We start from the raw sequence: 16873 nt of genomic DNA on the forward strand, positions 1-16873 counted from the left end.
AAATGTAACACAAGTCTTCAACTGCTATGTGATATTCCTCTATTTATATACATAAGAATGAAGGACAGTATCAGCACAGTATCTTTTGAGCACAGTATCAGCCTTTGATGCTGTGTTCTGCTGATTATCCATTATGATGCTTAGGTTCTTGTATGGACTTCACTTACCTTTCCAGAAAAAAAATAACATTTAGCCCAGCTCTGAGCTAAATCTATATTAATGTAGATTCTGGTTTAATATTTATGAAAATCTAGGGGGGGTGTCTTTCCTCTACTTTTTAGTATCATATATGCTAACTGAGTGGTTAGGTTGAGCACTATTCTTAGTTTTGTAAGAGATCAGAGATTCAACTATAATGTTCCACTGCATTTCAGTTCATTTTTACTAGATATTAATTAGTAACAAAATCCTTACAATGAATATTTGAATAAGGTGAAGTATGAAATCGTTTTTAAAATGGCATTTTTAAAGGACACACCTGGTTTTCTGCTGTTCAGTACTTTCCTAACATAGGTCCCTCTCCAGATGGCTTGAAGTTTAAGAGCTGCTGCTGCTTCTTCAGAAGTGGGAGTTTTGTTCTGCCAGCTACTAACGGAACTCTTCTCACAATTCTCTGAAAGAAGGGGAAGAGAATGAGCAACATCAATAAAGCTGGAAGTCCTGTATGTGATTGCAATGAAGTTAAAAAAAAGAAAACAAAACCCCCACAAAATGATAAGAGCACTATGTTCCAGAAACAGAGTGGTTTCTTCATAAAACTTCCATTTAAGACAAAATACCAGTCTTAAAATTTTGCTCTTATCATGATAAAATCAGACAAAATATACTGTGTAATTACACAAAGTCAGCATGCAACTACTATGCTAATTCCAAATACCAAATAATTGAATTCATACTTCTCTTTACGGACAGCTATTGCAGTGCATTTTTAAAAATCAAGTCTCCTAATGTAATTTCAAAATATCCTTCCAAACATGAACCAACAGGATTTGATACATTAAAGCCTGACTCTGAATACAGCTTAAAAAAGCTTCACAAGATTTTAAGTGCTTCTGTCTCGCAATCTGATCATTTTATTAAGTAATAACTTAAACACCAATGTTGTTCAGAACATTTGCAAAAGAGTTATGGAACAATGATAAGGTCTATGATAAAGCGGGAGTTCATTTATCTGACTGTGACTTTCTGTTACCAAGGAGTTTTGGAGTGGAACAAAAATCAGTAGGTTCTGACAGGTTATGAATGAGCTCTTTGAAAGCATCCTTGCCTAGAATTAGCATCCTGGGAGCCACCAGCACCAGGGTTTAGGAGGAGAGTGTGGGGAGCAGCACTACAAGGAGGCAGCACCAGCAGGCCAGTTTGGACCTGCACAGATAAAGAATGAGGGCAGTGAGACAGCGTGAGAGGAAGAAAACAGTGCTCCAAAAGAAAGTACCAGCATACAAAAAGGAAGAGAAAAGAGAGAGATCCACTTGAAAAATGGAACCAGCTAGCTTAAGAAAAGATATTGCTGTCATCAGCCAGGAGATCACACATTTCAATCTCATCTCTTTCATTGAATATTGTTAAATGTGGCTGTGTTCCCAACCATCATTCCTCATTATTGTCTCATTTCCAAACCCTGGAAAGCCTCTTTAATGTTTAGTGACTCTGAAAGGTTACACAAGCCCACTTCAACAGACAACAGATTAGAACTCAACACTATGAATTGCACAATCACTTTTATAAAACAGAAGCATATAATCATAGAATAATATAGGCTGGATAGGACCACTGAAGGTCATCTGGTCTAATCCCACATCCAAACCATGATCAAATTAGAGCAGGTTGCTTATGGTCTTGAGCAAATGTCCAGTCCATTTTGTTATATCTCCAGGGATGGAGACTCCACAACCTCTTTGCGCAATGTCTTCCAATTTTTGGGTAGCCTCATGGTGAAAAATGTTTTCCTAATATCGAACTGGAATTTAACGTTCTACGATGTCTCATGTCCCTCTGCCACTCTGGGAAGGGTCTGGCTCTTATCTTCTCCTATTTATTCATCAAAGTAACCCATAATTCAAAATGAATTTGTCATATCTACAAGCTTGTCTATTTTATAATTAAATAAACCGGTGGCAAGATGCTGTGCTATGCATTTTGACTCCACTAATGACGGTTTTCAAGGGAAAGAAAGAGACTTCTATTTTCAGTAGGTGTTTTAGCTCAGAAGAATGGTCTCTGCTGCAGAGATAAAATCCCCTATGTAAGGCAAAAATAATATATTTAAAATAAGTAAGTCATATACTTTTATATAGATCACACAGTTACACAGAGTGACCTAGCAAGTTAAGGAGACCATAACACTGAACCTGAATCAATAATATATAAATTTTAACTACATCTAATATTACTCCTGGTTCATCTAAGCATCTCTTGTTCTTGTTGCTTCTTAATCAATAATAAAGTAATGGACAACTTCCCCAGGAAAGTACCCAACCTGGTTCGAGGACAGTGCCACCTGCACTGGTTTCAGACAGGCAAGAAAGCAGTTTAGTTAGTGTCAGGTTGTATGTCACTGCCAATAGGCTCTCCTCTTAAGTCATATGAGAGCCTTGTAATAGGTGCAGAAAAATTAATACTGTATAAAGAGATTACATAGTTGCCATGGTGAGTCAGATTAGCTTGCTGAATGAACCGTTCCACACACCTCCCCCCCGCCAGCCCCGGCTTAGCTTCCTACAAAATCAGCAAGCTGATCTGACTCCCTAGCATCTGTGCAACTGCTCATAGTGGGAGTACATGTTCTAGGGTGGGAAGGGAGGAAGCACAGGACTTCAGCAGTAACATTCAGTGAAGCTGTGCTTTAAGGTCTAAAAAGATCAGACCATGATCTGCATTTAATCAATGGCTTATATTGTATTTCAGTATTTGTATTGCTCGCAAAAACACTGATAATATCCAGAGAACTGTGAATTGCCTATAAGCAGACTCTCAGGCACCAGAAGGGACTAAAATTGACTTAGATATCATGATTCTAATTTTTTCTTATTACTAGGTTTTGTTTGCCAACTTAGCAGGCTAAATCAGCCCAGTACAAGCTTTACTCAGTGCTGGAGCTGAAGGAAGGTGTGGAGATAGTGCTGCAACAGCCTGCAGTTACACTGGTTTAAGCTGTGGAACCTCAGCTTCAGCTTCCCTTGGGAAGGAGAGTAAGTATTCATAGCTGTGGTCAGCAATTACAGTCGAGTCTTACTCTTCTACTGTAGAGGAGTCTACTCAAAGACAGAGGAGATGAAAGGGCTTGCATTTTCCAAAAGCTGAAAATCATAGTGCCCAGGGAGGTGGTGGAGTCAGCATCTCTGGATGTGTTTAAGAAAAGACTGGACATGGCACTTAGTGCCATAATCTAGTTGACAGGGTGGTGTCAGGGCAACAGTTGGACTCGATGATCCCTGAGGTCTCTTCCAACCTGGTTGATTCTGTGATTCTGTGAGCACTTATAACAGCACTTATATTTTCATATACCGCTATTGATTACAGAAACTGTTCACCTGTACCAGTTCAGATCTAGCCCAATTGATGTTTCCCATCTGCGTGGCCTTTCTATGAGACCAGGCTGATGAGTTCAAATTCCAGCTCACCTGTCACTGAACCAAGACCTCGTTATCCCCATTACTCCCTCAGAACAGAGCTGTGAAATGCTGATAGGGAATACACATAGAGTGTTGGCTTGGTGTTTGCCCTTGGACAAACTGAAAAGTTTATCCACTGGGTATGTCAAGTGGACTCTATAACTAGAAATAAATACCTCTGTCATTAGAAATAATACATTTAATTTGTGACGATAAAGAATATATAGATATTACAGTCAGTTAAATGTTAAATGTGTCGAATATAGAAATATAATAATCAGATGCAGGTCACATACAGACATGAATTCTATTCATAGAAACTATCAGAAGTTACCCAGAACAGGCTGAAAATGGGAACGCCTGAATGTTTTGTGCAATTATATATTCCTAAAGATTTAATTTCTTTTTTTTTTCGTTCTAACTTTTTAAATACAATGGCGTAAGAACAAAAAATATTTTTCTTTGTAACATACAAGTCAAAATAATGAAATCAAAATAATATTCTGATCTTCAAAGGCTTTTTTGTCTTAATGCTTCTTTCTTATTTTGTCTTATAAACAGAGAAGTATGTTACTGTGAAATGCTTTAAATCAATATTATCTAGTGGATGCTTCATGTTTGACATTATGATTGAAAACCGATTCATCAAAAATTTCTCACATGCTTTACTTGTTAATTAGAAGATACCCTGCTAATAATAAAACTGAAGTTCTCAAAGCAGCTTAGCAAGACTTTTTTCACCATGAAATCAGTTGCAGTTTTCTCGTAACAGTGTGGACGCATCTACTGTAGGCAATGTAACATAATGCTTTTTTTTGAAAAAGGTCTATTTTGCACGTACTGAAGAGGCACTTTACATATTCATCCAAATAATAGTGAACTTTTCCTCACCCTTTACTAGAACTCAAGTTCAAATCCAAACAAAATGCAAAAAGAAACAAATGTCCAGAATTATCTCTCCAGTCACACAGCACAACTGTATGATCATTGCTCTTAACCTATGCTTCTGGAGGGAAGAGAAGTTTGTTCTGGAAGAGAACAGGGCAGGAACAGGACTTCTCAAATACAGTTTACACAGATAAGCTAAGCTTATAGCTAACAGCTTGACTTCTAGTCAAGATAAAATTTCAGACCAGAAGGTTTTAACAGAACTGCACACAAAAGGCACTTTACTTCCAACTTGAATGTTGGAATTTATCCATGAGAAAGAAATGTACCTTTTGAATTGTGTCTAAATGACTGTCAAGCATCTGAGTCCCTAGGCTTGGAAATCAGTGCCACAGACTTCTAGTGTGTTCATGAACTGAGTTGGCTCACTATTGGGCCCAATGAAAACAGGACAAGGTAAGCGGAGGAAATGTGCAACAGAGAGCAGGCCAGCAGCATTGAGCTGTCAAGACCATCTCCCCTCATTTTGTGTTGGATCATCCTGATATGCTTCCTTTCCCAAGAAGTATCACACACCTCTGTAAATTCAGCATCTCATGACTGCCCAAAGTTCTACAGGGTCCCTTTATCTACTCTCTTCCCAAAAGGCCATAGAAAAGCACATGCCAGCTTCAGGAACTTCCATCTTTTTGTCATATGTTCACATGGCATGGTCTTCACTTGTTTCTTGTGTGCTCCTGTGCTAATTGCTCCATGGGGATGGATGGTATTTGGCAGACAAATAAATGTCACTAGATCATTTTCAAGATGGCTTCTCAGAAACCTTACCAGGCATGACTGCTAACTGCAGTACATCATAATATCCTTGCCCTCGGTACATCTTGAGATTAATTCAGCACACAGTGCAAAACAAATATGCTAACATAAAATCGAGGTGGTATTTCAAAAAAAGCTCAGATTTGACCTGCTCTACTCTCAGACAAAGACAACAAAAAGATTTCATTCCTCTGTTACAGTAGTTTACACTGATGACTGTTAGGTTTCAACGGGTTATAACTCAAGCCTTGACAAGATCCAAGGAACTAACCTGACAATGCAGCAGTAACAAATGTGGGCCAGGCAAATCAGGTGATGCTAGTCCTTCTAGGCCTTCCTACAATGCATTTCTCACCTCTTTTTTCCTGCTATCTACCTCTCTTTTTTTTCCTGACAGTTTGCTTGCTTTATGCTTTTTTGAATGCAGCTGTCTCCACTTTAGGGTTCTGGGATGGAACCTGAACCAAAGCATGCATTTATTCTAGTGCAACCTTTGTTCAGCAGGGCAAAATGTATATCCAAGGTCAGTAAAGCCAAAAGGAAACAATACACTTTCCAGACCAATAGCATCTTTTGTAATTTAAGTCTGGAAAAGCAACTAAATTAAAAAGATAAATTGGTAACTGGAGGAAATCAAACTGAAACAGAATTTTCCTCCTCCATACATTTATTTAACTTTTTTGATTCTCCCCCTAAATCTTGAAAAATATTCTGCCACAGTGGATCTCATAATTCAGTAATATAGATATATGGTCTTTGCTAAAAAGATATGGTCATATATATGAGGTCTTTGCTACAACCTGTCAACTGTGCTAATTACTCAGATCTAATTAAGAAATGTCTTCTCTTCTATTGCTGGCAAATATTTAAGGTTTTTTTTGGGAATACAGAAATCAGTAGCACAATCATCTTGAAAAATGTGACAGGTGGCGTTGACTTCAAGTGGTGTTACAAATGCCAATATGCTGACCCTGATAACTTATACTCTTACCATAGGATATAATTCTGTGAAAAATACAATGAGTTATTCAGTCATTCTGGCTGATCCTTTGTCTCTGATGTGTCACAGAAGAATAACCTTCAGAAGAGAGAAGGTTTGGAGGAGAGTCCCCATTAAAGAGTGAGAGACAAGTGTATGTGCTTTTTTAACAAGAGTATTACATCATTTTGTCAGTGAAGATATTTGTGTGAATTTTAATGACTGATTTTCCAAAATAAACTGACTAATGAAAGGAAGTTAGCATAATTTTGATTATACTGTAAGTTCATAATAGCAGAAGGAAAAGCTAAGTCACCCGGAAAGAATGGCCTTCAAATGGTGATGATGTATCTTCCTGACAACTTTTCAGATAAAATCTTTTTCTGTCATAATATGAAACCATGTACATAAAGCTTCTATTAATAAATTAAATATTAATATTAATAGATTTTAAAGCTACATAGACTGCAAAATAAGTCTCTTAAAGTGTAAAAGAAAGAGCCATATATTTGGTTGCCAGGCAAACTGAATTCTAACCACTTATGCCTCCAGTCTGCATACAAAATGAGGCAAAGAACCTGCAGGAAGAGAATTATCCCTGCTTGTAATAAATCCGTTTGCCTTCCAATGGCTCCTCCCACAGTACCTTCAGGTATACAGCATACCCTAATCACAGGCTGGAGAAGAGGTGGATGGTGCTGTAGCTAGTTCCCCACTACATGTGTGTGACTAGCCAGCTAACTAGCCAGCCAACACGATAAGTTGCCAAGTAATAGGCTTAAAAAACAAGCAAGCAAGCAAGGAAGTAAACAAACAAAACCCAAAATACCACACCCCCGCCCCCCCCCCCAAACAAAAAAACCTCAACCCATCACCAAGAAATAGTTGAACTTCCAATGAAGGTACTAACTTGAGTCTTCCTTCACTCTCATTCTGTGAACAATATACGCATTTAAGGACTTTTCAGCTGGTAATTTGAACAAGAGCCATGATCTGCAGTACATCAGGGAAAAAATAGCAACTGTAGATGCTTATTAATACTTGTCAATACTGACAAATGCAAGTCAAGGAAGACAAACGGCAATTTTATAAATTTTATAAATTAACAAAACATGAACAGACTTTCTGGAACAAAGAAAAAGATCACTTCTATTCTGAGATGTGTGTCAGACGTGCTGCCAACAGTAGAAGGTCAGGCATCTCATAAGAAATGAACCATGCTTACTTAGGCAAGAAAACACAAGATTAGTGAAGAGCTGGCTTCCTTGAAAATAAGAATACGCAGATATATTTGAAGTGATTAGCAGTACCAATACAGTACCTGAAGACACAGTGTCATCCTCAGAAACCTCAGTGTCTTTAAAATCCAAAGTGAAGGACCTGAAGGCAAATTTATAGCTGTAAGGAGCCTTCTTGCCTAATACATATTTGATCAAATGCCAAAATGCACTATTGAAAACCTAGAATCAAAAAGAGGAAAAGCATTCAAAGAATGGTTCATTTTTAAAAGCTGATTTATATTGCTTCTCATTATTGTTTCAAAAACTCTTTCGCTCTTTTCTTTTTTTCACATAAAAATGAAGTCTGTAACTTCCTCTAACAAGTATAGTATCTGAAAATTAGTCCCAACTGTAGGACTACAATGCTTCAAGCCAACAATCAAGAGAAAACCTGTTTCATGCTTGGCTTATGAAATATAAGACTGATTCTACAGCATAAGTTTTTATCACCCCAAAATATCTTAGTAGTTCATGGGATGTGAGTTGATAGTCTCATACCAGATGACAGAAGAACACATTATAATCACCATCATGACAACTGGCATTCTAATTAGAGGTTTCAGAACAGAGACCAACCACCAAATGGGCATGCTTACTGAATTAGGAGGTGGCACCACAAGGAAAAGTAGGAATATATTGATGGGCAAGAGGGGAAGATTTGGTGTCCTACTTATATGACTAAACTGATGGCTCTATTTTTATCCTAGACATTAAAAATGTCTTGCGCCTGTACTGTCCCCTTGTCTTCAGATTGTGAATGAAAAGCTATTCCTTATGAAGAAAATAAAGCAGAATTATATCCTGGGGTCTTCTCTGCACTTTTTAATTTAGCATATACACAAAGCAGAAAAGTTGAATAAGAATGATGCAGTTTCAAAAACAAAGAAAAACAACGCAGAAATACTATGAGTGAAAAAAACTCATTACTGTCTTCCGTAATGTAAGCCATAATAATGTTTTCCTGTGCCATCAACATTAGGCACAGAAAGGAACCATTTTGGCTTTTCTGCATTTCAGGTAGCAACTTTTAAATCCAAAATTAAGTCATAAAATAAAAAAGCTGATGCTTTATGCCCCAAAGTGTGCTAAACTAAACTGACAAAATTAGAGACTCAAATTTGGAATGTGCGACTCTGTGCATATTAAAATTTGTTCATATTAAAAGAAGATAATTATAGTACACAGTTGCAAGCTGTGTCATTTGGGCTTACACTTAATAACGAATGCCACATTTGGAGCACTCAGGAGGTCCTTTTTAAAAGCACAGTCATTCATTTGAAGAGGATAAAAATAGAGCCATCAGTTTAGTCATATAAGTAGGACACCAAATCTTCCCCTCTTGCCCATCAATATATTCCTACTTTTCCTTGTGGTGCCACCTCCTATTATCCAGCTATTATCCAGCTTCTGTAGCCTTTAGATACATGTTTATTAAAATATTTTGTTCACCTTGAAGTGTTCTTCAGCCATTCCAGTACTGTGGAGGCCGGGAGGACAGTGAGTTAGTTCCAACTCTTTCAAAGCTGTAGAAAGTTCAGGCTTACTGCTGAAATTATTTATCACATTTCCAACAGCTTTCAGGATAGCTGCAGCCTGTTCTATAAACCGGTAGCTCTCCTAGAGAGAGAGAAGAAGAACAAGCATTGTTAGAAACATCGCTTTAAGAATTTCTTTTGTTTTCATTCTAGGCTGTGACAGCATATAAGCTGTTTTTTCTGTGCTGAAGTACAAAACTTTTCCTAAGTCAAGCAATTGCTATTAATTTTATAAACTGTAAAATCAATTAGGTCTTTGGTATTCAAAAGCATACAAAATTTTCACTGATTTTAGCTATTGAAATAAAAATGTTACAACACCTTAACAGATATATGTTATGCTGCCTGCTATAGATTTTATTTTTCCTGTATCATTAGTCCTAGAACATTTAATCAAATATAAGATTCACATAGAGACTTTCTACTGCAGTGACAGTAAGACTTCTGTTAGCTGAAATGCACAGCATCTCTTCTATTATAAAAGGACAGATGAGTATTTGTGTCCTGCTGAAAACAACATCCAAATATCTGCTGCCTAAAGCATCATTAATCTTCATCAGGTTTTCTGTGCAAGAATGTGGACGCTTTCCTGCAAATTACACTCTGCAGAGAAATTGCTGTCTTCAAAAAAAAGTGCAGAGAAGACTCCAGGATATAATTCTGCTTTATTTTCTTCATAAGGAATAGCTTTTCATCCACAATCTGAAGACAAGGGGTTAGTACAGCCGCAAGACATTTTTAATGGCTCATCTTCTTATATTTAAACTTCTTTGCTACAATAAATGTAATAAATTTGCATAAGCTGCTTTAATGTCCTATTACTAGGACCCTGAATCTACACCGCTATATAAATTTGCTGTTACATTCACCTTTCAAAATATTTTGGCACAACTGTGCTCTAGGAGCTACCCTTCCTTCCCCCAGTACCCATGACAAATATTTGGGCCTACTGCTTGCCAAAAAGTCTTGAAAATATGGATGGCAGTGATATCTGTCTGGACTGTAGGCAACAAAGAACGAAAGCTGCAACAATTACTCCCCTGGGCCTCTTATCTCAGCTATGAAAAGTTGCTTGAATCAATTGTTCATTTTCAGTATAAGAGCTACTCTGGGACCCAGTAAGTAATATGTGATCTCATGAGACAAAACAAACTTTACTGATGTGACAGTTTATTTTCCTAGGCAGGTATTTTTGAATATTAACTAATATCTCTACATGTCTTTTATCACTTTTATCACGTGCCTCAAAAAGAGAGCTTACACTACCTCCAACATATGTATTTCAACAAGAGTATTTTTAATATTCCATTTTATGCTGCTGTTCTATGTAAACCACAATACTACCCAATGCTTACTGACATAATTATGTAAGACAACCATTGCAATATCCATCTCAGTGCCTGTTGTGCTGTAAAACACATTTCTTTTACGCATTCATCCATTTCATATTGAAATTAATAGGATACTATTAAATATAATAACTCTAAATGAAGATCCAATAGTACTTCATTTTAAAACTGAATAATAGTCAGAAACACTTCTATCACAATGCTTCACTAATTCTGGTTATGCGTACCTTTTCAAGACCTGGCATCACAGTATCCTCTTCTCCAAAGACACATGGCACCATGCTACACAGATGAATATGGTGCCCTATGGGAGAACTTACTGTGAAGAGCAATATGTGTCGCCTACATTCAAGAAAAAAAAAAACACAACACTTTTTCTTTTTTTAAATCACATCAATTCTTAAGCTTTTCCTTTCATACATTTGGTAAAAAATAAATCCATTCTTAGATATCCTGGCTCTACAAATCCTGCATTTCTAACTCCTTGCTTCTCAAGAACCTCCCACCATAGGCAGTAGGTGAAATCAGAGAAGTCACTATTATTTTATTTTTATTTTATTTTGGTTTTCTTTGGCAAAATAGGTAGTTTCACTATTTCAGATGGATACAAACCCAAAGTTTGTTAGTCAGGATTATAGTTAGTTACACTTAAAAACATATTTGCTCTAGAAAGCTTAGAGAGGAAGCAAAGTGTTCTAGTCATACATTACTTAGATCATAATTTCCATGTTTGCATTGACAAAACCAGAAAAAATCTATGTATAATTGTGTCAGGCTAGATGAACACTACAGAGTGAGCTTTTTATGAAGCAACTACGGGGCAAACCACTAAACTGTAACCTCCTAAGGTGGCAAACAACAGAAAATCAGTATGTCTTATTGGGATACACTCAGCTCATTCTTGTTTGCCTGATTGTATCATATAACAGATTCCAATCATAAAAGAAACTATTCCTAACTATAGTTTTACAATACAGGGGATTCATGCTCTTCTCTCCAGTCAACAATGTCCTGCAGTGCCACTGAAATTCTTTAGGAGCTTGCTGATATCAAATGGTGAAGCTTAATTGTCTTATATCATTGTTACAATGGCATTTAGCTGGAGAAGTTCATCCAGGCCACAGCTTCAAATTGTTAACCAGAGATCCAGCAGTGAGACTAAGAAAGGAGAGTTACACCCCCCCACACACTTGTGCTTTCTTATTGCATCTTCTTGTGCGTGAAATTTGAAATGCCTCCTGGCCCCCAACAGACAGAGGGAAGAAAGTACCTTCCTGGCTTAGCAAGTAATTTCTCATTTGGAATGAAATGGGAGAGGTCAATAAGCCCATTTGTCTGACACTCTTGCTGTAAATTAAACTTCCCTGACAGCCTCCTGGCTCTGCCTGGAGTAGAGAGAATCAAAGGTGAGATGCTTATCAGTTTGAGCTGCCTGTATCTCTGGTAGCTTTGAAATTTGCAGATGCAAAAAGATACATTTTTGGCTTCCCTACAGGAAAGAGATATGCAACTTTGGGGAACTACACTAAGAATGTGGTGGCAGAGCTAATGTATAAACACAATAATAACTTTTCAATTTTTAGTTTGAATCAAAACAAATAGAAGGCACTATTAAAGATCTTTGTTTTAATATCAATGGGCTAGTATTGCGGTATTTTCTTTCTATGACTATTTATTTGAAACCTTACTTGATTTTTTTCAAAAATACATTTTGTCTCATCTCTTTGAGATTAAACTGGTGATTCTCTAATTTTGGAAAAGTAGAAGACCACAATGAATTAGTCAGCAACTTTATGCTTATGGCAAGGTATGAAGATGTCATCTTTCTTGTTTCACTGGAAGCATTTTCAGAAACTAACAAATACCAAAGGCTCTTGCCTTTTATCTATTTATTTATTTCAACAATCAAGCAATGCTCTACACAGAATATCTAGAGTTACATATAAAGAGAAATAAATCACATTAAGCACTATGTAAGTGTGAAGTAAGATATGCAAGGCTTCATGGATAACCTCAAAATTTCTCCTGTTGTTTCATAAATCCTGTTTCAGGAAAAACTATGAAACTGTCTATGATATTGCCATTCTTTTACAGTTCCACTAAAAGTCCTAATTCTTTAATTTTTGTTGGTACTCCAGGAAATATCTCAAAATCATTGCAGTTAGAAACAGTTTTAAGTAGAAATTTGTGTTCGAGTTTATTTTTTAGAAAATTACTGAGATTTTTCTTGCTAAATGTTCCTAAATAAGAGTAAATAATTCAAAATCTTTATAAAGGTTTTGGCAATTATTTTAAATTCATAGCCATTTTGCAGTCTTACCAAATCCTAGCTAACAATCAGTTTGATATTCCAAACACTTATGGTTTAGGAAAGAAACTCTTAGTTACTGTGTAACGTAAAAGATCGTCTCAAGCCAGCAGGACTAGGGGAGCAATTGTCCCCCTGTACTCAGCACTAGTGAGGCCACACCTCAAATACTGTGTTCAGTTTTGGGCCCCTCACTACAAGAAAGACATTGAGGTGCTGGAGAGAGTCCAAAGAAGGGCAATGAAGCTGGTGAAGGGTCTAGAGCACAAGTCTTATGAGGAGAGGCTGAGGGAACCTGGGGTTGTTTAGCCTGGAGAGAAGGAGGCTCAGGGGAGACCTTATCACTCTCCACAACTACCTGAAAGAGGTTGTAGCAATGTGGGTGTTGGTCTCTTCTCCCAGGTAAGAAGTCATAGTACAAGAGGAAACAGACTCAAGTTGTGCCAGGGGAGGTTTAGATTGGATATTAGGAAAACTTTCTTCACTGAAAGGGTTGTCAAGCATTGGAACAGGCTGCCCAGGGATGTGGTTGTGACACCATTGCTGGAGGTACTCAAAAGACATGCAGATGTGGTGCTCAGGGACATGGTTTAGTGGTGGACTTGACAGTGCTAGGTTAAGGGTTGGACTCGCTGATCTTAAAGATCTTTTCCAACCTAAATGATTTATGATTCTATGATTCTAAGCCTTAAGACTAAAGTGTCGGGACAGAAATGAAGCCTCATACATACCCAACAGGAAGTTTTAACACAGTTGCTTTGATTGCAGATGTATGCATCTTTAACACAAGTTCTCCAGGAGTCAGACATTTCCAAGAGAAATGTTCAATCATTAGCACACCCTTTGAAATACTAGAACACTCTCGTTTAGTATCTAGAATAAGAAAGAAAAACACCCCACAATTGTGGGGGATAATAACAGTAAAATTAAGACAAATACACTTATTCAGAATCTGTATCTATTTCACAGTCATTGAAGTCTTCATTTAGGCTTTAATAATTCAGAGAAAAGAGCCTGTCATTTAAAATGTGTAGGTGGTACAGAATATGGCTTATTTGTAATATTTACTAGTAAATAAGTTAATAGAATGTGTTAGGAGGATGTGTAAAGCAGACATCTTCTAAGTTGCTTAAGGCTGCTCTAAAACCCCATAAAAATCCATTCTGTCCACATGCAAAGGAAGCAAGCAGCCATACAAAGCTTATATTTATATTATAGTTTAATTATTTTAACCGGATGGTCAGTTCGGTTTTTTTAAGCTTTCTTTTGGTTCTACCTACTCTACTCTAGATGCACTAAAATTATGTCCGTATCCAATGTTTAAATGTCTGATTAATATAAGCTGATTGTCGTAACATGCATTAGCTCTTCTGAATGCCATTCTATAACTTCCATAAAATACAAGTGATTTTTATTTAAACAATCCAAGCTGTTGGATCTTGAAATAAGCCAGCTGTAAATATACTTAAGAGCTTATAGTGCACGAGTTTAAAAATCACTTCAAAAATAAACTTTGGTCATGTTGCTGATCTTACTGCATTTTGATCAGCTAAGGCATAAAGTAGCTTGCAAGAGTGGAATTTGTAGGAAAAAAAACCCTAAGAAACACAAGGAAATCCATACCAGAAATATATTGATGAAAAGCTTGCAGCAAATCATAATAAACAGTAAAGGAAGAGATCCTTTCAAGAAAATATTCATCATCACTACGAAATAACAAGAAAGTATTACTTGAATCTTAGTGTATTTCCCAGAATCAATTTGTCTATTTAATGTTAAACTCTCAAAATGTGCCAAAATACACCACATCCAAAAACAACAGCAGAGATGTATTCAAGTACAGGAAAACACATCAATATGTACTTTTCTGTGTTGACCTTACCTCCAGTATCATGCCAGAGTACTAAAGCAGAAAAGCTAACTAGGATTTCAATGGGCATCAGACTGTCCACAAGTAAGTAATACAAGACTCGGTCATCAGTACACTGCATAGAAAAACAGACATTTGTTCATCTTCCATTTTCATTGAATGCTGTCCACCTGGGCTTATACAAAGTATGACTAAGATTTCGGATATTGTGACCCTAGATATGGTATGAGAAGTAAGTAATTAACTGTCACAATTTCTTCGAAATTTCAGACATGTCATTTAACCCCAGAGCCTCATGCTGCATATATAAACCACAATGTTCAATTAAGAGATAAAAGGAAACAGAAAAGTTTCTTGAATTAGAATATATCTACTTTTATAAGATTTTCTTCATATGTACCTCAATTTAGTAGTTCTACTTGCCAAATGACTTTCAATGTGAGACCAAAAATTTTGTTTTGTTCTGCAACTTTCTGATTCAAATTAATTACAGTAAGTTTGAAAGAAATAAGCACTCTTTTAATTTGTAACACATGACTGATTCTGCCTCATTATGTTTTTTTCTACAAAAATATATGGAGGCAGCATTTTTCACTCTCAACTTTAATACATAATTCCTATGCCAATATTAGAAACTATAGAATGATTCTACTGTTCCTAGAAATTTTTCAAAATCTGAAGGTGAATGAGCTGCTTTGCTTCAGAACTGTTTTAATATGTCTTCCTACATTCTCCAGAGTCATATCAATACATTTTTTGTATTTAATCCTGGAATACCAATACTATTATTAATTCACCTATTAGTGTAAACACCTCATGTATCAATGTAAAAAAAATAGAATGGTTTTACAGCAAAGGGTTAGTTTTTCGGCACAGTAGCACACAGGCTTGCAAAGTCTCGATGCTGACTATGGCTTGTGAAAGTATATTGTGCAGGGATTGGGAAAATTTCTTGTGATATGATTACAAATACAGAGAGGTGTGAAATTGCAGGTATACTACAATTATGAAGCATAATCCATGTAGTTAAACCTCTTGGTACAGGATTTTACATAATGTTCATGCATGGAGTTTACATTTCACTACTGTACAATTACACTTCAGTTACAGTATAAAACTAGAGCTGGAACAAGATATTCAGGCATGCTGAATAACCTTCTGATAACATGAAGTAATGGCAGGTTTAAAGAAATACTGTAATTTCAGTGTAACTAATTCCTGCAACAGAATCTTGTAAAATGCTAAAGGACTTAGCATGTAAAGGGAAAATGGAGGGCTACGCTATACAAGCTTCTGATTTGGGATGAAGGAGAACTGAAGGGCAGATTCTGCAGCTGAATCATCATTAAATTTAATTTAGTCTCTGAATTTTTATAAGGCAGATTTAAGTCAAGATAAAGAGAGCATGGAGATCTGATTCACTGTAATATATACTCTCACCACCAACTTTCATGATTTACCTACTCTATTTTTTTATTATTGTGCAATAGCATTCCATAACGTTTTTTTCTTGTTAAACACAGTGAAATAATTCTGGATTTTTGCTAGCAAACATTATCTTTGTATTGACTATAGTAATCTTAACGCATTATTATTTTTTGAGTGATAGCAGTTCTATGTGATCTGCAAGCTAGAGCACAGGAAGTTCAACCTCAACATGAGGAAGAACTTCTTCACCGTAAGTGTTACAGAGCACTGGAACAAGCTCCCCAGAGAGGTTGTGGAGTCTCCTTCTCTGGAGACTTTCAAGACCTGTCTGGATGCGTTCCTGTGTAACCTGCCCTAGATTGGTCCTGCTCTGGCAGGGGGGTTGGACTCGATGATCTCCAGAGGTCCCTTCCAACCCCTAACATTCTATGATTCTGTGATTCTACCAATTTCATTTAGGATATATGTATTATCTAATTATGTCAGACTTTGACAAAGATTAAAAAAAAAAAGCACATAAAAACTCAGTACACTCATATACCTTAAAATCTGTCTTCTGATAGTTATAAGTATATGTATGTGGCTTGTGGAAAACATAGAGGTTTCTAGGGAGAAAATAAAATAAAAATACATGTAGGAAAATCATCTTAGTATAAATTATATACTTTGGGTAAATGTGTATTTCATAGCATAAGATACTTATTTTACTTTCGTAATACTAATTTTACTTTTACTTTCATAAATCAGACTCCCAACTATTTCTCAAAAAAGGTTCAACACTTCTAGTTTCATAAAAGGTGAACACA

At 36.4% G+C, this 16873-nt stretch overlaps 1 protein-coding gene across 1 annotated transcript in view; it reads right to left on the reverse strand.

Moving 5' to 3' along the window:
* Positions 1–16873, reverse strand: part of ADGB (androglobin) — a 129602-nt gene that overhangs the window by 42193 nt on the left and 70536 nt on the right. The window contains 7 exon segments of the mRNA XM_068409340.1: positions 479–613; positions 7619–7757; positions 9027–9194; positions 10689–10803; positions 13501–13642; positions 14652–14754; positions 16609–16672. Coding sequence (XP_068265441.1) covers positions 479–613; positions 7619–7757; positions 9027–9194; positions 10689–10803; positions 13501–13642; positions 14652–14754; positions 16609–16672 — 866 coding nt within the window.

Source organism: Nyctibius grandis, chromosome 1 (genome assembly GCF_013368605.1).
Source record: "Nyctibius grandis isolate bNycGra1 chromosome 1, bNycGra1.pri, whole genome shotgun sequence".
Lineage (NCBI taxonomy): Eukaryota > Metazoa > Chordata > Aves > Nyctibiiformes > Nyctibiidae > Nyctibius > Nyctibius grandis.